This window comes from Condylura cristata, unplaced genomic scaffold (assembly GCF_000260355.1).
Source record: "Condylura cristata isolate star-nosed mole 26May11 unplaced genomic scaffold, ConCri1.0 scaffold00011, whole genome shotgun sequence".
NCBI classification, from domain to species: Eukaryota; Metazoa; Chordata; class Mammalia; order Eulipotyphla; family Talpidae; genus Condylura; species Condylura cristata.
The window spans coordinates 33,146,132-33,164,020 of NW_004567112.1; the positions used below are offsets into that span (position 1 = coordinate 33,146,132).

At 41.7% G+C, this 17,889-nt stretch overlaps 1 protein-coding gene across 2 annotated transcripts in view; it reads left to right on the forward strand.

The window, feature by feature from the left end:
- POLR3A (polymerase (RNA) III (DNA directed) polypeptide A, 155kDa) overlaps window positions 1-17,889 on the forward strand; it is a 42,720-nt gene that overhangs the window by 3,992 nt on the left and 20,839 nt on the right. For both annotated transcript variants that reach the window (XM_004680708.2, XM_012723725.1), the window contains exons 5-15: window positions 14-168; window positions 6,990-7,229; window positions 7,352-7,514; window positions 7,739-7,875; window positions 8,890-8,993; window positions 9,547-9,688; window positions 11,723-11,863; window positions 13,347-13,416; window positions 14,008-14,135; window positions 14,302-14,440; window positions 15,743-15,907. In XM_004680708.2, the coding sequence (XP_004680765.1) occupies window positions 14-168; window positions 6,990-7,229; window positions 7,352-7,514; window positions 7,739-7,875; window positions 8,890-8,993; window positions 9,547-9,688; window positions 11,723-11,863; window positions 13,347-13,416; window positions 14,008-14,135; window positions 14,302-14,440; window positions 15,743-15,907 (1,584 nt within the window). The remainder of the gene's footprint in view (window positions 1-13; window positions 169-6,989; window positions 7,230-7,351; window positions 7,515-7,738; window positions 7,876-8,889; window positions 8,994-9,546; window positions 9,689-11,722; window positions 11,864-13,346; window positions 13,417-14,007; window positions 14,136-14,301; window positions 14,441-15,742; window positions 15,908-17,889) is intronic.

The following is a 17,889-nucleotide window of genomic DNA, read 5'->3' on the forward strand; positions in this document are numbered from 1 at the left end:
CTAACTTTTACAGGTACTGTAAAAAAATGTGGACTGCTGAAGATAATTCATGAGAAATACAAGACCAACAAAAAAGTAGTGGACCCTATTGTATCCAGTTTCCTTCAGTCTTTTGAAACAGCCATCGAGCATAACAAAGAAGTAGAGCCCCTGCTGGGCAGGGCACAGGTGAGCCTGAAAAACACTCGCCCATCATCTGTCTGCCTCCCCTTAATGTCCCCCACACATCCACTCCTTTCCTCTCTAATATGTACACCTTCCAGAATGAGAGTTCAGGTTGTTCAGATCTCCAGGAATGCTTTATGTGACAGGTGCTTTCCTAGCACTGAGAATAATGTGAGCTGGCCTTGTAAGTAGTGTATTTTTAATTACATAGGAAGTGTGTTATGTTTTTCCCTAACAGCTTAGAAAGCTATGGTTGTATAGTGTGTATATACTATGAGATCCTGCTCCTCAGCTGGGCAGCAAGATACAAGAAATTGTAGGCAACCCCCATTACTTGGTACAAGTAACTAAGAAGTTTATAGTGTCTTGTTTTGCAGTGCTCTGAACTTGATTCCTACTTAATTGACCTAATACTATCTAGAATCAATAGTATGTTAAAGGAACAAGTTAGTTTGAGTAACTGCTGATTACCCAGTTCTGACAGACCTATATTAGAGAATCAGGTACTGCAAGAGAGTAGGTTTACATTCAAGCATCCCCAGTATTTTTTTTTTTTTAAAGATTTATTTATTTGTGCATACAGAACTGGGGTACAGGCCAGAGGCTCGGGCGGCGAGAGTCTTCACCAGAGACAGAGTGGGGAACAGAACAGGCAGATAAACGAAGTACACTGCTGAGGGGAGCAGCGGGCGGGTCAGGAGAGGTCTGCCAGCCATGTGGTCACCTTCGGGGCAGGCGGGAATCGAACTCATGCGGAAGCGGCTTTAGATTCTCAGTGCTGTGCTTTAACCTGCTGCGCCACCAGGGAGGGCCAGATCCCCAGTATTTATTTAGATATGTCATAGACCATTAATATCATAGGGCATAGTGCTGGTTGTCACATGAATAACAAAGATGTCAGTTGGGATTCAGTCAGGGAAGATTAGGAGGAAAGGTGTGGTTTGATCCAGCCCTTAAACTGGAATAGGATTGGAAGAGTCCAGAGCACTGAGCTGGGCATGTCCAATTAACAGTGTCTAGGCTCATACTGAAGTCAAGACTGTTGGGAACCCCAGAAAATGTTATTAAAAACACCTTGCATTTACTGACCTGTTATATACAGGCCCTGCTCCAGGTTCTTTACACGAATAACCTCATTAATCCTCCCAATAACCTTATGAGGTACTATTAAAGGTTTTGAGCAGGGAAGGAACTTAATAAGTAAATGGTGACACTTTTAAACATTATATATTATAGAAGTTCAAGGATACAGCATTATAATTCAACATCATATAATCCCTATCAACAGTCCATTTTTCCATCTATCACCATACAGTTGGCCCCTTTATCCAGTTCTCCACCCTCCTTATCCTTAACTTCTAGTGACTACTATTTTATTCTCATAAACTAAGAGATTTTGTTTGTTTCTTTATCTTCCATATAAGTGAAATTATAGTGTTTGTCTTTGTCCATCTTACTTAATTCACTTAATATAATACTTTCTAGATCCATCCAAGTTGTCACAAGTGACAGAGTTTCACCTTTTTTATAGCTGAGTAGTATTCAACTGTGTATATGTAGCATATTTTCTTGATCCACTCGTCCATCGATGGGCACTTAGGTTGTTTCCAGATCTTGACTATTGTAAATAGTGCTGCATAAAGCATAGGGTGCATAGATCTTTTCAAATTAGTGTTTTGCTATTTTTCTGATAATTAAATAAAAATGGAAAAACCAGAAATTTCTATTAGTTTTTGAGTTTTGAGGAATCTCCATACTGTATACCACAGTGCATTAAGAGTAGTCATTCTCATGAGTGAGGTGATCGCCAAGGGATACTGATTGATACTTGCCTAATGAAAGTCATAATGAACATCTTTCCATGTGCCTGTTGGCCATCATTAGTACTTCCTCTTTGGAGAAGTGTCTTTTTCAGATACTCCACCCATTTTTTAATTAAGTTGTTGGCTTATTTTGGGGTTGGATTACATGAATTCTTTATATATTCTGGATATTAAATCCTTGTCAGCTGTGTGGTTTGGAAGTACCTTGTTCCATTCAATAAGTTACCTTTTCATTTCGATGACAGTTTCTTTGTCCATGCAGAAGCTCTTAGTTTGATGTAATAGCATCAATTGTTGTAAAAACAATTGTTTGTTTTTGCTGCTCTCCCTTGCCACTAGAGATAAGTCCACACGGACATCACCAAGACTGATGCTGAAGAATTTAGTGCCTTTTATTTTCTTTCACATATCTTAAGATTTCAGGTTTTCACTTCCAGTCTGTAATGCATTTTGTATTAATTTTTGTGTATGGTGTTAGGAAGTAGTATCGTTTCATTCTTTTGCATATGGCTGTCCAATTTTCCTAATAACATTTATTGAAAAGAATTTCCTCTCACCATAGTGTGCTTTGACTCCTTTATCATCAGTTACTTATCTGTATATGAACGGGTTTATTTCCTTGCTCTCAATTTCATTCCATTGATCTGTGTGTCTATTTTTATTCCAATTTGCTGTTTTATTACTAAGCCTTTGTGGTATAGTTTGAAGTTAGGGATGTTATGCCTGTTTCTTTTTTTTTTTTTTTTCTCATATTTGCTTTGACCTTTTGGGGTCTTTTATGGTGCCATGTAAATTTTAGAATTTTTGTTCTATTCATGTGGAGAACGCCATTGGGATTTTGATAGGAATATTTAATCTGTATATTGCTTTAAGTAACATAAACCTTTTAACAGTGTTAATTCTTCCAGTCCATAAGCATAGAATATCTTTCCATTTCTTAGTGTCTACTCTTTCTTTCAACAATGTCTTAAAGTTGTCAATATGCAGATCTTGTGACTCTGGTTAAATTTATTCTTCTGTATTTTATTCTTTAATGTGGTCATAGGTGGATTATTTCTCTTTCTGCTAGTTCATTTATTTTGTATATAAATGCTACAGGTTTTTGTATATTTACTTTGTAGCCTGCAACCGTACTTTGTTTATTATTTGTAGGGAATTTTTTTAAAGATTTATTTGTGCATACAGGAGCTGGGATACAGGCCAGAGGTGGGGGGGTGGTGTTCACTAGAGACATAGTGGAGGGCAAAATGAGGATCTACTGAAATACACTGCTGAGAGGAGCAGCAGATGAGACAGGAAAAATCTGTCAGGCCATGTGGGTGCCTCCCTGGTCTGGGATCAAACTCGTGCTGTAGTGGCTGCGGATCACTTCTTAGTGCTGTGCTTTAACCCCTTGTGCCACCAGGGAGGGTCCTATTTGTAGGATTTTTTAAAGTGGGATTTCTAATACTATGTTGCATGTAAATAACAAGATCTTAAAAGAATCTGCTCAACAAAAGACACCATTATGCAAGTAAAAAGGCAGGCCACGGGCTATGAGAAAATAGTCACAATTAATATATCTGACAAAGCACTATGCTGTCCATAATATAGGAAACAATTCTTATAAATTAACAGGAATTTAAAAAGCCAATTTTAAAAAGTAGAGAAAAAAAACTTAAATGGGAACTTTACCAAAGGATATACCTAGGGTGGCCAGTAAATAAGCAAAGAGTTGTCCTGTGTTGTTTCGTCATCAGGAGAATGCTAACTAAACTGTATACACACCACCTCCCCCAGAAAGATAATCTATAAGAAAACACAAGCTGTGCTGGCAGTGCTGTGAAGCAGCTTACCCGCTTCTACATGGATGGTGGCAGTGTAAGATGTTACCCCCACCCTGCTCTCTTACAAGGTTCAGTTTATACCTAGTATGTGACCCAGCCATTTCACTCTTGGGTATGTACCTAAGAGGATTGAATACATATATCCACAGATGAATTTGTAGAGAAATATTTATTGCAGCTCTACTGATAGAAGCCAACTCTGGAAACAACCCAGGCACCTGTCCGCAGAATAAACAAATTGTCATAGATTCACATGATGGAATACAGTCCTGCAAGGAAAGAAATGAACTCCTGACACGTGTAGCCTGGCCAAACCTCAGAATCCTGCTGAAAGAAAGACACTTTATACCAGAATTCTAGCATGTGATTCTCTTTAGCTCAAGTTCAAGATCAGGCCAGGCTGATCTGTAGTAATTGATGTCAGCATGCAGGTACTGGCAAGGGCTCACCCTAGGCCACCTGGACAGGGGTGTCAGGGTAGTTTTTGGAGAGATAGAAGTATTTTTTCTCTTGAATTTAGTTGTGGTATGTGAGTGTAGATACATACATATAAAATTTTATCAATCTCTTTGTAAGATTTGTACAATTTATGTAAATTATGCCTTGATGAAAAAAGAAAATTAAAAAAAAAAATAGACCCTGAACCTGGGGATACTACTTGGGCTAGAGGTCAGCGTCATTCATTGCATGCTGGAAGACTGGACAGGAATACATGGCCACCCCCTGTGGAGGGGTCATGAGAGAAGAGCACGATCAAAGGTGAGTGAGTAATGCTCATGCATGGGCATCAGGAGAAATGATAACTGTGGAAACAGGGTGTTGGGGCGCAGCAATCATCCCATAGAGATGATTTCCAGGCAATTGAAACCAAGCTACTGCAGAGGAACTTGAAGTGCAGCCTGGGGAAGTCAGCCTTGGCCTCACACAGCTGTGAGAGAGAGGCGTCTTCCAGGCTGGGTGCTGAAGCGGTCAGAGCTTGGAGCATCTGTCGTCAGGCAGCTGTGGCTCTCTTGTATGGGCCTTTCCCCATACGAGACCCTGCTGCTGCTCTCAGGCAGCACACTAGCACTTTAACTCTGTCTGCAAACCTGTAGCCACGATCCTTCCTTGCCAAAGATTGCTTCCTATGCCACACACTCCAGAGTAGAAGCGATTCTTTAGAGCCTGGAGACATCTGTTCTCAGTAATTCACCCCAGCAGGCATTTTAAAGTGGGAGGCCGCTCTCACTTCAGAATCACTTACTAAGGCCTCCCTCCCCACACTGTCATCAACTCCCTCACCCCCACAGTCCATTTTACTTAGGCTGACACCCTACAGGTCGTTTAGAGCAGCTCTGCCGCTCTCTAGCTCTCTGACTTCAGATATGTGAACCAATATAGGCCTCAGTTTCCTCAACAATCAAACTGAGATGACAAGAGTCTGCTTTAGGAATTCTTTGAGGATCAAGAGCTGAATGCCAAACGAAGTGCTTAGCACAGTGCTGCACAGAGCTAGCGCTCACAGCATGTCACCAGTGCAGTCGTGATTACATTGCTTCTGTGCTGTCGTCGTCGTCGTGGGTGAGCTCCCCACCTGTGCCGTGTGCTGTGCTCAGTGACCCTTCAGCTCAGTGAGGCCTCAGCTCCCTCCTCCCAGCCAGCGTGCCCCACCTCGGTTTGTTCCATGCATCCTCCTGTGCTGTCTGGGCCCTTCCCTCAGCCACATGTACATTGTGTCTCCTATGTTACTTGTGTTTCCTCTTGCTGGTTTCTTCTGCTTAAGCCTTGTCTGTAACAAGATCCATTTTTCTGAGGTCTTGTTTGCCTGTGGTGGTAGGCAGGTCATGGAATTTTTGCACTGCCTGTGGAAAATGGGGGAAGGGCAAAATATGAGTTCATCATTTGCCTAATTCTGGGCTCCTTTTCCTCAGAAACAATTCCTTATCTCCCTGAATGAACAAAGCATTTTTGAGTTACTTTTACCTTGTGAAGAGAGGGCAGCAAGCAGACAGCGGGCATATTACCTTATAGCCCTTTATTCTCAGGATGGTCTGAGTTTTGACAGGTTTACCTGCATATTTGATTTGGTACCCCACATCTCTATAGATAGCCCAGCATGACTGAATTGGAAGAAAGCCTTGAGTAGCAGTTTTTGACCTTTTCTAAGTAACAGATCCCTTTAGAAATTGGACAAAAACTCTGAACTGTTCCACAAAAGACTGATGCATATCCACTTTCCATTTCAAATCAAATTCAGAACTTGGTGGACCAACAGATAAAAGTCCCTCCATAGATGTAAGACATGCCTTCCCGATGTCCCCAGCCTCCTCTGACTAGCTACCCTGTCAGACACCTGTTCAGCCATATCATCTCAGCACTACCCAAGATAGCCCGTATTCAGTCACTAGAGAGTTTTGGTGATTAAGGTATTCTACCTTGTGCCAAATGAGCCTGGCTCAAACTGTCTCTCTGCTGGTCCCTGGTCTTGGCTATCTCTGATAATTATCATAGTTCTAATATTATGAATGAGGTTCTTACAGCATAGTGCTTGTATTAAGTGAAGTTAATACAAAGACAATATGAATTCATTACAGAAAGTTTTACTGTAAAAAAAGGAAGCAAAGGATTATAATTCCACTCCCTTGAAAATAGCCATATTAAGACCTTGGCAAACTCCTCCATTTTCTCCATGCAGATGTTCATTTTCCCCAGAGATAAGATCATATGATACACTTGCTCATTTTATTGACCAAGATCTAGTGAATACTCTTCCTGGTAATAACTGTACTTCTAGAATGTCATCTTCTTTTAATGGCTTCATAGTTTCCACATATGGTGTAGTATGATTTTACTTAGCCTGTTTCCAAAGCTAGGTAAAAATCTGTTGGGTTTTTTTCCAAGTTTTTGCTCTATAAGAACAGTTTTAGTGAATATCCTTATAGCTGAATTTTTATGTCCATTTCTAAAACTATACCCTTTGGAATAATTATGAGAAGTGAAATGGTTGGCTTAAGTAATCAGAACAAAAGGTTTGCACATCTCTAAGGCCCTCACAATATAGCATGGCATCAGCAGACATCACTGTTAATCTCTTGTACTTTGTGTTAAGTGGCAGATACATTAGAGAACATAGAGAAGTAAACTTTTACCAGGCTATGAAAATTAACATGTCCAATTTACTTCCTTTTTTCCATAGGAAAATTTGAATCCCTTAGTAGTTTTGAATTTATTTAAAAGAATCCCAGCTGAAGATGTCCCTCTGCTTCTGATGAACCCGGAAGCTGGGAAACCTTCTGACTTGATTCTCACAAGACTGTTAGTGCCTCCTTTGTGCATCAGACCCTCTGTTGTGAGCGATTTGAAGTCTGGTACCAATGAAGATGATCTGACGATGAAATTGACAGAAATCATTTTTCTAAATGATGTCATTAAAAAGGTCAGTGCTTCCCATTAGCATTTCCAAGTCCCAAGTTTTAGAGTATATTTCTGTAAATATTCTGACCTAGATAATCCCAGTTGAACAGCCTTTTTTTCTTGGCATTTTCTGTTCATTTTTAGCATCGGATATCAGGTGCTAAGACCCAGATGATCATGGAGGACTGGGACTTCCTACAGCTGCAGTGTGCCCTGTACATTAACAGTGAACTCTCGGGCATCCCCCTCAATATGGCACCCAAGAAATGGACCAGAGGTTTTGTCCAGCGCCTAAAGGGAAAACAGGGTATGTTTTCAGCAAAGTGGCCAGGTGACAGTCTGCTGCCTTTGTTATCTTTTGTGTGGTGCATGTCCAGCCTTTTTTGTTGGTTGTCACAGACTTTCCTTCTCTACCTGGCCACATTAGCACCACTCCACCACCATCCCCTCATCCCCATCCCACCCTCCCCCACCTCCTCAAAGACAACATTCTGGGCCAGGGAGACCTGTGACTTGTTTTTACCTATTTAGGTCGATTTAGAGGCAATCTGTCAGGAAAGAGAGTGGATTTTTCTGGCAGAACAGTCATCTCACCTGACCCCAACCTCCGAATTGATGAGGTAGCTGTGCCAGTTCATGTGGCTAAGATTCTTACTTTTCCTGAGAAGGTAAGTGGCATTCAGCTACTCAAGTCATTGTTTTGAACCCATGCTTATATTTTGAGATTCCAAACAGCAGACAGCGGGAAGTCCCTAGTTACCCACCCACCCACAGTTTGGGCTGCGTGGGCAGCTTCCTAGTTTGTTCCATACATTTATCACCAGGTATAGTATCGACACTACGTACAGACACATCATGTTTGTCTTTACATGTGTGTGCTCCTGTGTATCTTAAGTATGCTGTTAAATAGCATCTTAGATATCTTTCTGTGTCCATTTGTACTTCATGCTTTAAGATAAATACTATCTCCAATTTTCTTTGTATGGATATTGTTTTGAATTTTTCAGAACTACTGATTCAAAGATTCAAGGTGTTCAGGTCATTGATGCATCTCCAGAATGGTGTACCATTATACACTTAGTGAACACTCATTAGGAATATTCAGTGGCATTCACAGTACATTTTTGTGACGGAGGTATAGACAACTGCAAGACCTGATGACAGGTTCTGACTGGCTTTTGCTCTGCCCTCAAGATCTGTAATTAGCCCAAATCATAGATGCGCAGATAAAGCATCCTCAGTTGAGGAACTAATGATCTGGAGTTCTCTGGGATGATATTGTGTAAGAGTTTCGGAGCACAGTGATGCAGACCACGGCTGTGGGACTAACAGCCTGGCTTTTAAGCCTTCAAAGCCCATGATTGCTGCCCATTTCTAAGGTCACAGAAGTTGCTGGGAGTTCCTGGAGATCAGCCCAGCCCATTCATTTTATTAGTAGGGAACCCAAAGGCCCAGAAAAGGGCTTGACCAAGTCACCAGCAAGTGAATGACACTTCAGGCTGGAACCTGGTCTCCTGTGTGCCAGTCTACAGTTCTAGCTCCTTAGACCTGAGGCAACAGAACGGGTGCCTCTCCTGTTCCGAGCACCAGTAGAAAGAAAGGAAAGATTCAGACACAGTTCAGGAGTGTTCTAGCTTACGGAAACCTAACCACATCTGGTCATTTGTTTTGTGGTCCTGCAGGTGAACAAGGCCAACATCAACTTTTTGAGGAAACTGGTTCGAAATGGTCCCGAAGTTCACCCAGGAGCCAATTTCATTCAGCAGAGACATACACAAATGAAAAGGTAGTGCGTCCCAGTCTACCCACCATACTCGGTCCCACAGAATGCAGTCTAGGATACAACTTTTATGGCATTTTAGCATGTGGAAAATAACCTGTTCAAATTGCAGTGAACCTAGCTACATTATTTGATCATTGAATATACATGGATCTAAGTAGACAAAACACATTTTGGTATGATATATTTTCTGGGTTGCATGGGCTCTGGTAAGTTACTTTAATGTACTTATTTCTTCTGAGACCTTCGTTTCACCACTCTGGCATTTCACGGTGAGATGAACTCACCACCTTTTTGTCTCGAGAGGATTCTATCAACAGGGCCCCCTGCGGGATGTTGTTTTTATTACTGTGATTCTAAGGTACATCCTTTTCATACTCTACCGTATCTAAAATTAAGCTGTCTCTTACGGTCTGTGTGTCATCTATTAATTAATAGATTATAGAAGCACATTAGATACAAAGAAAAGTCATTTTAGAGATTGAATTCTGATAGGAAGAGGGAGAAACTTGATGAAGGGCTCCGTTTTCATGCATCATGTTTGTCATTTCATGTGAAGGTTTTTGAAATACGGAAATAGGGAAAAGATGGCCCAGGAGCTCAAGTACGGTGACATCGTGGAGCGACACCTCATAGACGGAGACGTGGTGCTGTTCAACCGGCAGCCTTCGCTGCACAAACTGAGCATTATGGCCCATCTGGTGAGCACCGGCGTGGGCTCCCTCCATGTTGGGTGTAGTCGCTGTGTGTGCATGCCCCAGTTCTAGACTCACCTCAGCATCTCTACTTTCGAGATAACTTTTGCTCTTTCTCTTCTCTCACTTTGGTTTCGAGCAAAACTTGTAAATTTCAGGTTTCCCCACAGTGTTTTTAGTATTTATAATGTAATATTCATATACAACGTAAAACAGAGAGTAACTAATTAAAAGTCAGTGTGAAAGTGACTAGCAACAGTCCATTTGCAAACACAAGTATATACTTATATGTGTGTGCAGATTTATGTAAAATAGACATGGCAGAAAATTGACTTTAACGTAGCGTATTAACTAAGGAACTAAAGTGCTTAAAATATTTTTCTTTGCAGTAATCCTCCAGCTAAAACCTTAAGCCATGTGTTTTAGGTGATTTAGTTTTGCATCAGCAGTGGTCCTGTTTCTGGAAATTTAAAATGGAAATGAGCTGTAACTTTAATTTGTTAAATATTCATAAATTTTCTCAGCAAAGCTATTTAATCCATGAGCTTTTGCAAACACTGTTTAAACAGGCTGTTGTGGTAGTTTTTCTAGTTTTCATTTTTCAACAGTTTGTGAATATACTATGCTAGTCTTTTCGTGTCATGATAGAAATCCCAATATAGCAGTTTTTGATTCTGGGATTATGGTGGTGGGGATCTAGAGACTGAACAAAAGCCTGTCTGGGCTAGCCTAGTCTCTGAGCCTTGGGTCATTTTACAGAGGAAATTTTTTGTTTTGAGAATGTTCAAATGTGTACAGCACTAGAAAGATGACAGTTACGGACTCATGTGTTCCCATCCTCTCTGTTCAGTGAATGTCTAGATTTTGCCACAGTTGTTTCCTTCCTCCCATTTTTATGTGATAAAACCCAATGCCAAGTCTTTCTTCCATGTGCTTGCAGTTTACTTCTTTAAGAAACATGACTTACAGTGTTAGTATCACTTCTCAGGAAACCCACAGTCATTTCTTAGTATTGTCTAGAGCCCAGTCACTATTTTCCAATGGACTCAACAATCTTATTGAGCTAATTAGAATCAGGATGCAAAATCTGCACATTACCTTCAGTGGATGCATACCTGAGAGTTCTTGATCTAGGACAGTTCCCTTTTCTAAATTTCAGTATCTTTGTTGAAATATCTAAGTCATTTATCCTGAAGAATGTCCCCCTTCTCCAGTGTTAGGGGGTATGCTATTAATTCTTAATTCTTTCTTTTCTTCTTATAAACAGAAAATTAGCTCTCAAGCCATGATTGGATTCATGTTCAGGTGTTTTGTGTGTTTTGTTTTGTTCTTTTTTTTTCCCAAGAATAACTCATAAGTGGTGTTAGCTCCTTCCTCTTGCCTTACTTCAGGTGACGGGGCAGATAATTCTCCTGTGGTCGCCTTTGTAAATGACCCCACTAACCTTTGTTCTGAACAAGTCATTGCCGTCATTAAGACACTTGGGTACAAAATAGTGACTCTGTAATTGTCACTACCTTTGATAGGTTGTGAGGAATTTTCCCTTGTTAGTAACTAGAGCTATTTGCTAATCCAGAAATAAAGTTTTTCAAGAATGATATTTTAAGCATAGTGTCTTAATTCTTTTTCCTTTTTGATCAGTTGGAGAATAAAAGATGATGCATAATTCCGTCCAACTTAATTGGTTGGACTTTCTCTTTTGTCTTTATAGTCTCTCTTCATTATAAATTTGTGGGTTTTTATCAGTGTGTGGGTGGTTTTTTTGTTTTTTTTGTTTTTTTTTTAATATCAAACTGTGACATTTCTAGCCAATAGGAGTCCCTTCATGTGGTCCTATGCTGTATTGCTAAGACAATGTATTATGTTAGTTTGACCTACTCAAGCTACTTGAGTTGACAAATGACTTTTATCAGTCAACAGATATTAGGAATGTTTCATTGCCTTAGTCTAAAGTAATTCATTTCCATGAAACATTTTTTAATGTTTTGAACCTAAGAACCTTTCAGATAAACTGAGTGTGTGCTTCTCCTATTTCCACAGGCCAGGGTCAAGCCCCACCGGACCTTCAGGTTTAATGAGTGTGTCTGTACACCCTACAATGCAGATTTTGACGGTGATGAAATGAACCTTCATCTTCCTCAAACAGAAGAAGCTAAAGCAGAGGCCCTTGTTCTGATGGGGGTACGTAGGGTGGTGTAGTCCAGATTCTTCGTAACAGGTCCTTGAAAGGATGGGAAGGGAGGAACATGTCTTATTTGAAAACACCTCATAGTGTATGGACTAGTGCTGAAAAGGTGCCTACTGGGGGAGTGTGTATCTTCTGGCTGTAATGTGGATTCCTGAGTGAAAACAGAGGCATGGACATCACTTACAGAAAGACAGGACAGGAGTGGGGCAATGCTTGCCTCTTCAGTATCATGGGAATAGGTGTTCTGCATGCATAGATTCACAAGCAGCCAAGGACTCTTTAAGCCCGGAACCTTTTAGTGAACATTCTGCACGGAAACCTGCCTAGCGTCTAGTCCACGCTTGCTTCCTTACTTCTAAAGGCCACACTACAGGTGCTCATGTTGTAATATCTTTCGCCACCATTTTAATTTAGAAGTGATGGAGGTGTGCCCATCAGATATTGGTGGAGGCTGGTGGTGAGGGAGGCAGATGGTGCTCCTGAGGGGCTCTGTGGGACTCTGGCCTGCTAGATACGCTGTGCTCCTTGCACCCCACCAGAGTGCTGTGGGTGCCGTCTGTGTGAGGCTCTTCCCTCCTAGAGTTAATGGCCCCAAATTGTATTTTTTCCAGTATTCTAGTCTTCTGTGTTATAAACTGATAGGTCTTGTGGTTTTAAATGGTTTCATGGGGTATGTTAGTAATGATTCTAAGTGAGGTTCTACAGGCACTGTGCTCCCACCCCATACTCTGCTGTCCCATCCAAAGAGCACCACTAAACCAGAAATGATCAACTGTCTCCCCATTCAGTTGAATTGAAGCTCTGGGTGGCTTTCAGAAGAAAACAGGGTCAGGCCTCTGCCTTGGAGGACCTTCCCGGTGAGAAAGCCCACAAGTGCGTACGAGCACCTCATCAAAATTGGAACAAATGCACTCTGGTGCACAGAACCTTCTTTGAGTTTTAATCATGCATTGAACATGTCACACCCTTTATTGCCCAACAAACTTTAGCTAAGTTCTGTAGTATTGCTGTTGTCTCAACCAAGAGCAATGTCACCATTCTGCCATCCTGGTGGCGTGGGGTTGGTTGATTTCAAAGATAGCACTCTCTGTTCTTGAAGTGAATTTCTAGGGAGAAGGCAAGCCTTACACAAGTAGAGCTCTTTACTGGAATTCAAAACCCACTCAGTATTTTATTTTAGTGTTAGTAGGACCTCCAAAATCAGTTTTTTGGTGTGTGTGTGTGTGTGTGTGTGTGTGTGTGTGTGTGTGTGTGTGTGTGTGTGTGTGTGTGTGTGTGTGTGTGTGTGTTATAGATGTAGGAAACCAATATTTAGTAACAAAGCCGTGATGAAGACCCCTGGCTTCCATTTCTCAGCCTCACCTTTCTGCTTCTGTTTACTTATTCGTAACAGCTCCGAAGTATTCGTGGTGTGGCTCTTTGGACTGCATGATGCCTCCAAGAGTGGCAAACTTAATGTGTTTGTTTTTCCTCTAGACTAAAGCAAATCTTGTAACCCCGAGGAATGGAGAACCACTAATTGCTGCTATTCAGGACTTTCTAACAGGTGGGCTTATGAATTGACTTGGAAGGAGGCTGTGGGACAGATGATTCTATTTGAGACATTGTGTTGCTCCTGCATTTATGGAGCTCACCACAGATTAGACATTTTGCTAATCACTGGGAATACAGCGGTGAGTCAAAGTCCATTTACTGAACAATCTTGTATTCTAGTTGGAGAGAGATGATAAACAGCTAAACAGCTGTACATTTTAATTCACTCCTTACTCACAATTTATTATTTATTTATTTTTTAAGATTTATTTATTTGTACATACAGAACTGAGGTACAGGCCAGAGGCTCAGGGGTGGCAAGAGGCTTCACCACAGACAGAGTGGGGAACAGACAGGCAGATCGACGAAGTGCACTGCTGAGGGGAGCAGTGGGCGTGTCAGGAGAGGTCTGCCTCTCCATGTGGTCACCTCCGGGGCAGGCGGGAATCGAACTCATGCGGAAGTTGCTTTAGCTTCTCAGTGCAGTGCTTTAACCTGCTGCGCCACCAGGGAGGGCCACTCACAATTTATTTTAAAATTGAAACCTGTGATTTTCTTATGTCATTCCTCTTCTCTGTCTTGTGTTACTTCTTAACATTCTTAGGTGCCTACCTCCTCACTCTTAAGGATACTTTCTTTGACCGAGCCAAGGCTTGCCAAATCATCGCTTCAATACTGGTTGGCAAGGATGAGAAAATTAAAGTTCGCCTCCCACCCCCTACAATATTAAAGGTTTGTACAGAGGCTGTGCATGCACACACAGTTGCATATGCTTCCGTATGGGTTGGCCCGTGCTGGCGTAGGGTAGGCATGTGGTCATTGGACTGTCTTATTTGTGTGATGGGTGGTTGAGACCACCATTGACCAGCTGATGCTGTAGCTTCCTTTCCTCCTCCAGCCTGTCACCCTGTGGACAGGAAAACAGATCTTCAGCATTATCCTCAGGCCTAGTGATGCCAATCCAGTGAGGGCCAACCTCCGGACGAAGGGCAAGCAGTACTGTGGCAAAGGAGAAGACCTCTGTGTCAATGATTCCTGTGAGTTAAAACAACATGGAGGGGAAGGGGCCTGGGCAGGGAAGCGTGTGGCCAGTGACTGCCTTCATGAGCAAATGCCATGTTCTCTGAGGGGGGACAGCTATTCAGGAAAATGTAGCTGGTATTTCTGCTCTGATGTGATTCTGCATTTCTCTGTAAGGTAAAGTTTACATAGACACATGATCCAGTGTTTAGAATACTCTCCAAACATGTTTTGTTTCAAGTGATTAGTTTCAATTAGTACAATTCCTTTAATTGTGACCCCTCTGTTGAGGGGTTTAAGTAGAAACCTTTTTTTTTTTCTTTTAGCCTGCTTCACCTGTAACTTGGATTTTGTTTTTTTGTTTTTGTTTTTGTTTTTTGTTTTTAACAATAGTGTAATAGTGAGAGATTGTAAATGTAAGTCACCTGAATCACTTGGGCTAATGCATCCCAAAGTGTATAGACCAATGTAGACCAATGGGATTTTATTGTTTAAAGATTTATTTATTTATGCATACAGGGGCACAGGCCAGAGGTGCAGGGGCAGTAAAAGGATTCACCAGAGAGTGGAGAGCAGAGCAGAAAAGGCAAATTGATGAGGGGAGCAGCAGGCAAGACAGAAGAGGTCTGCAGCACCATGTGGGACACCTCCAGGGCCGGGGATCAAACTCATGCTGAAGTGGCTACGACTAGCTTTGTAGTGCTGCACTTTAACCCACCTTGCCATAGAGGGCCCACACCAATGGGTTTTAGCCAGCATTTCTTTCTCAATTCCTTAACTCATCCCAGACTTCTAGCAAGCAGTTTCCCAACAAACTACTTTGAGAAGTACTGGTATTGAATGAGCTTTTCTCTCAAGGTCCTTCTGGTGAGAAGTGGATCTCTAGGATCCGTTTTCAGTTCTAGAAACAACCAAAGAGTCTGAAGGTCAACATGTGTCTACTGCAACATTTAAGAGTAAATGGTTTGAAGGATATGATATTTCCTCAGGTTTATTACCATCCCTTTGAAAATATTTTCTCTGGTGTTTTAGATTTTAGGGGATTCGTTTAAGTTGTGCTTTATATCTAGGTATGGGTTTAATCTTACTAATGTTAACACTTTTCATGATGGTGCCACTTGTAATTTAGGTGACTAGCGAAAAGCTCATTACAATTTACAAAGCACTGAATGGTACGTCACTTCATTGAGGCTGTAATAAATGACCAGTACTTACACTGTCATGCACAGTTCACAGATGGGAAAGATGAGGTCAACTAGTACATTTCAGGTTGGGAGTGTACAGATTACTTAAATGCATAATCTTTGTTATCCTTCTAGATGTTACCATCCAGAACAGTGAGTTGATGAGTGGCAGCATGGACAAAGGGACACTCGGATCAGGATCCAAGAACAATATTTTTTATATCTTGCTGCGAGACTGGGGACAGAATGAAGCTGCTGATGCCATGTCCCGGCTTGCACGGCTGGCCCCTGTCTATCTCTGTGAGTATCTCAGCTTCCTCATTGCTACAGCTTTGAATCTGCCTTTGATTTTTCATCTCAAAACCTACAGTAGCCCCCTACGACCCCCAAAAGGGTTGTTCCATAAAAGACCTTGATTGCCTGCTTCAAGGGAACCTGTGCAGAGACTGTATCCCTCTCTGGCATCCTTGGTTCAGCCTGCCAGCTTCCCCTTCCATCCTTGGTCTGTTCTGGCTCGTTTGTTCCTTCTTCTAGCATGCTGTAAGTCATGAGATTTCTGCCTGCCTGAAAACTTCTACAGCCTACTCTTAAATTTTTTTAAATAGTGTTTTTGTTTGTTTGTTTGTTTTTGTTTTTGCATAGAACTGGGGTGTAATCAGAGGTGCCAGGGTCAAGAGGCTTTACCAGAGACAGAGTGGGGAACAGAACAGATGGGTTTACTGAAGTACACTGCTAAGGGGAGTTGCGGGCAAGACAAGAGAGGTCTGCTGTGCTGTATTTGGGTTAGCTAGCTCCCTGGCTGGGAATCGAACTCAGGCCACTCAGGCTGCAGAGGTGGTAGTGCTGAGACTTAACCCCTACACCACCAGGGAGGCCCCTCCTCTTACATTTGGTTGGTTCTTTAGGTGTAGAATTCTAGATTGAAAAACGTTTCCCTTCAGATTTTTAAAGGTATTGCTTTTCTCTGTCCTTTAGAGTTGCTATTAAGATGTGTTTCCATTCTTCCCAAATATTTATGTTTAAATCATCTCTTCATTGCCTACCATAGCTAGATTAATTTTCTGATTTTTATCTTCATTTCCTTGTGGTCCATTTCTTGGTTTCTGGACTCACTTTCTCTTCTAACACTTCTGTTAATATTTCTTAACTTTTTATTGTTACATATTTAATTATCTCCCCTGTTTTTCATTGTTCTTACTTGGAGTTAGTTAGGTTTGGTTTTTTTAGGGTTGCTCTTTTGTCTGCCTTGGGTAGATATATTTCGGTCATGCTGGCAGAATATTACTTACAGTTTACTTTGTTTGCTTCCTGAACTCTCCTTTTAAATTTATTTTTCTTGTACATTTGTTCTCTTTTGTCTGGTCGCCTCTGGCTGTCATCACATTGTAGGGAGGCAGCACTAAAGCACTGGTTAGAAATGGGCGTGTTGCCTGCTAGTTCCCTCAGTTACTGGTTGATTGAGCTGGAGGTCAGCTCCTTTATTGAGGAGCTACCAGCCTACCTGTAGTGCTGTTTCTCTGTAGGGAGGCTTGTTTCTCCAGAGACATACCTTCCCATCTCAGTCTCTCCCAAAGGTAAATGACCTGGCTGCTGGGATTCTGGGAACCAGATCAGGAAAGAGGTTAAGGGCTCTAAGTTGTGAAATTTAGACTTCATCGCAGTGTCTGGGTTTTCTGTCATCCTCATCTCTGCACCTAGTGTCCCCCAGTCCAGAGCCTCTCTCATTCCACTCCTCAAAGGGTGACTTCTCATAGGCCACAGGAGTAAGCACCTGGGGCCTGTTCCTTATACAGATATTAAACTGGGTTTCCCTGTTTGCAGCACATGTGTTACCTCCAGTGTCTGCAGAACCTGATGATCTGGCTTCTGAGTCCTTCAGGCTCTGTGCTCCTCTGCACTGCCACATTATACACCACCTTCCCATCTTCCTACCCTGTCAGTCTCTTGTCCACCTGTTTTCTGAATAGGTTACAGTAGGATAATTGGTGACACATAGTTCTTTCAAAGATAGCACATATACTGGTTTCTTACTGTTTGTGTTTTGCAATGATTTCTGAGAAAGGGAAGAGAGCGCAGAATGGTCTCCCCCAGACAGTCTTACAACCAAAAGTCAAATGACTCACTTTCTATAGCTCCTTTCTCAGGCTGCTCTTTAGTACTTAATGTCAGTCTGCTTTCTGCTAGACCTGGCTAAGAATATTACTGTGCTCCCTGCCACGTTGTGAAGCCTCTGAATAGAGTTAGTTTCAGTTGTTTTGTATGGCTCTCTAAAGACTAACCTA